The following is a 3,508-nucleotide window of genomic DNA, read 5'->3' as shown; positions in this document are numbered from 1 at the left end:
TCTGGGTGTCCCTAAGCCTCTGACTGCCAGTGGATGGGACTGGATGACTGTCGGGGATGGATCAATCAATAGTTTCCCTGTTATGTTCATTACCTTTGAAGTACCTGATATTGGCCACTGTCAGAAGACAGGATACTGGACTAGATGGACCATTGGTTTGACCCCGTAAGGTCGTTTATATATTTTCATGTTATGTAAAACTTACAATTTTCTTAACTTAACATTGCATGAATATAAAATGGCTGGGAACTATTTCTTGTTCCATATTAATAATTATATTTGTATAAATTATTTTAAATTTAGCAAAATTAAAATGAATTAAACATTGATGCATTGCATACCCTTTGTGCAAGTAGTTATTTAGTCCATGAAACAGAGGGGGATGAGAGGGTGGCACGGGAGATGGTGGGAGGAAAGGAGGAAAGCAAGGAACCCCTGATGTGTGCAAGGGGCTCAGCTGACAGAAGCTATGAAATGTGAGACCCCAACTTTTATATTGAGTATTATTGTTACTGATGTATCTAGAAGAGAAGAGCACATTTATGAAAAAAAATGGAGAAAGTATCTAAAAGCAGATATCACTCGGAAGACTGGACAACATCTAGAAGAAGCTAAACACATATTTATATTTGCAACTATTCAGGAAAAGTATTATAAAATACTTCATCAGTGCTAAGTCAGTCCACTTAAGCTCAGGAAAATGTATAAGAAAGGGAAACATAATGGCTAGAAAAGGTGTGAAGGCATATATGCTGGGATTGCATTAAGATAATAGTACAGAAATTAGACAATATTTTTGACAAATTAAACAGATTTCTCAAGAATACTAAAGGTAGGCCACCTATAGAACCCAGAATTATTGTCCAAAAATGGTTAGGGCACACTGATAACACAATTACTTCTGCTAACAAGATATGTGATAGCTCATGTTTGTAGAAGGATAGATCCACCAACATTAATGGCAAAGAGAAATAAAGTATGGGAAAACCTTCTAATGGAGAAAAAGGGAAAGATCCATTAATTCATTTAGTTGGGATTGGTCCTGCTTTGAGCAGGAGGTTGGACTAGATGACCTCCTGAGGTCCCTTCCAACAAAAATATTCTATGATTCTATGAATTGAGGTCAAGTAGAGTATGTATTGAATCATTTCCATATTTGGAATTTAAACATAATGAGTACAAACGTCATGCTAAGAGGTTGACCAACATGATTTTTTTAAATGTCAAAAATAGGGATTAAAGATATGGATTATTAAAAGTCTGATGGAAAGTTCATTGAGTACAATAATAACATAATTTTAAAAAAATGATAATTCAAGATACATTCTGTCTTTAGAGTTTCTTCCCCCAGGACAGAATTCTACTCATCTGTCTCCTGATGGCTTTTTTCATCTCAGCGTTTCTCAGTGTGTAGATCATTGGGTTCAGCATTGGGGTGATTACAGTGTAAATGATTGAAGCCAACTTGTCCATGGGCAATGTCCGGTAGGGCCGAGCATAGATGAAGATGCAGGGTATGAATTGTAAACACACAACTGTGATCTGGGATCCACAGGTAGACAGAGCTTTGCGCTTCCCATCTGTAACATGTTTCTTTATCTTGACAAAGATGATGGTATATGAAATGAGAAGGATGATGAACATTACTATGACAAGCATCCCACCATTGGAAACCATCAGAAGCTCGACCAAGTAGGTGTCCGTGCAGGCCAGTTTCATGACTTGTGGGACATCACAGTAGAAATTGTCCAGGATATTTGGACCACAGAAAGGCAACTGGAGGATCAATCCAATCTGAACAGCAGAGTGAGCCAATCCACTCAGCCATGCCCCTGCCACCAGCCCCATGCACACACCACGGTTCATGATAGTCAAGTATCGCAGTGGTTTATAGATGGCTACGTACCGATCAGCAGCCAACACCACAAGGACAACAACCATAGCACCGGCGATGAAGTGGAAAAAGAACATTTGGAGGATGCACTCATTGAATGAGATGGTTCTGTGCTGGGAGAGGAGACCCAACAGCAATTTTGGAGCATTGACTGATGAGTCACTGACATCTAGGAAAGCCAAGTTGGCCAGCAGGAAGTACATCGGGGTATGGAGCCGGTGGCTGGTGATTACAGTGGTGATGATGGTGAAGTTTCCCAACCATGTTGTCAGGTAGATTATGAAGAAGACGATGAAGAGGCATCGCTGCAGCTCAGGATTCTGGGTGAGGCCCAAGAGGACAAATTCTGTCACTGTGGAGCTGAGGTTCTGCTGTTCCATTTACTAGCTTCAAAACATGTCTAGAGAGAAAACTGTAATAATTAGTATGAAGAAGTTCTTACTATTCCCTCCTTGAATTACTAGTATTAAGTCAATATTAATGCTTTTTAACAGACATTTTGTTTAATAATTATCTAAGTTTACTAAATTCAGTCATCCTCAGTGCAGGGCATCCCTGCTACAGCAGACCCTATGAACTACACCAGTTGTCATCCTGAGTTTTGGGATCATTGGGAGTGAAAAGGAGCAGCCTACCCACGAAATCAAGTGTTTGCCTAGCCACTTTCTCTATTCATTTCCCTGCAGTCCTCATGGTGCACACATCCATGGGGTCTAGAGGGTCATGGTTGGGAATAATGTGAGTTGCAGGGAGTGCTCTTATGCAGAGCTTCTGAGAGTCCAGTGGTTCTCAATGTGGGGGTCATAAGAAATTGTCAGGCGTTCACGACAACCAGAATGCCCTTCCCATATTCATATGTGGCAAGGAGGTCCCATGTAGTTCCTCGTTTAGACTGAAGAGTTGGAATGGAAAACTGGAGAACCACTTATTTAGGGGATTCACATGCCCAGTGTGTGCCCTTGGTTACAAGAAGGGAAGGAATTAACTCTAATTGTCTTTAGAAGTAATTGCATGTGCTCACTGCATCTGAAATAAATCCAATCCCTGTATTTAGATGCCTATGGATTCTGGTGCATAATTTTAAACACATGCATTTGAAAGCTGTGAACATAAAAAGATTTCTGTCTATGCATCCCTGATTAAATATTCAAAACTGCTGTGGGATTATGGATTCTGAGCTCCCATTAACATTTTTGAAAATCTCTAGAACAGATTTAAAAAAAATGTTCCCAATAAAACACATCTATGAAATAGTCAATATATCTAATTTTTCATGGTTAAATTAAAAAAGGACGGAAAATGAAAATTTTCATGCCATTGGTGCTTAAATCCCAATTTTCAATTAATTTCTAAACAATTACTTTTTGCAAATTTTATATTCAGATTGAATTTTATATTTGATTCTTTTTTTTCTTGGGGGTCAACCAAAAAACTTTTAAAACTGTAAATATGAATAATACCATGAGCATCGAGTTGTTTTCATCTACAGAGCTCAAAGTGATTTTTAAAGGAGGTTGCTATGAGCCTCATTTCTGCAGTTGTAAATGGCTCAGAGAGGTTGCACACGCTTACCCAGCAGTGCACTGAGGGAACCAGGCATAGGACTAAGCTCTG

General features: G+C 39.2%; 1 protein-coding gene across 1 annotated transcript; it reads right to left on the bottom strand.

The window, feature by feature from the left end:
* Positions 1 to 1,332: 1,332 nt before the first annotated feature.
* Positions 1,333 to 2,287, bottom strand: LOC101945184 (olfactory receptor 4D9-like). The gene has a single exon (XM_005314850.2). It carries the CDS (start codon positions 2,272 to 2,274, stop codon positions 1,333 to 1,335), a length of 942 nt encoding a protein of 313 aa, XP_005314907.2. The 5' UTR covers positions 2,275 to 2,287.
* Between the last annotated feature and the right edge of the window lie 1,221 nt (positions 2,288 to 3,508).

Source organism: Chrysemys picta, chromosome 13 (genome assembly GCF_011386835.1).
Source record: "Chrysemys picta bellii isolate R12L10 chromosome 13, ASM1138683v2, whole genome shotgun sequence".
In the NCBI taxonomy this organism is placed as follows: Eukaryota; Metazoa; Chordata; order Testudines; family Emydidae; genus Chrysemys; species Chrysemys picta.
Note: the sequence above shows the minus strand (reverse complement) of the source record. Positions and strands in the feature narration are given on the sequence as shown.

Coding starts and splice junctions, on each gene's coding strand:
- LOC101945184 (XM_005314850.2), bottom strand. CDS start 2,274: ATGGAACAGCAGAACCTCAGCTCCACAGTGACAGAATTTGTCCTCTTG.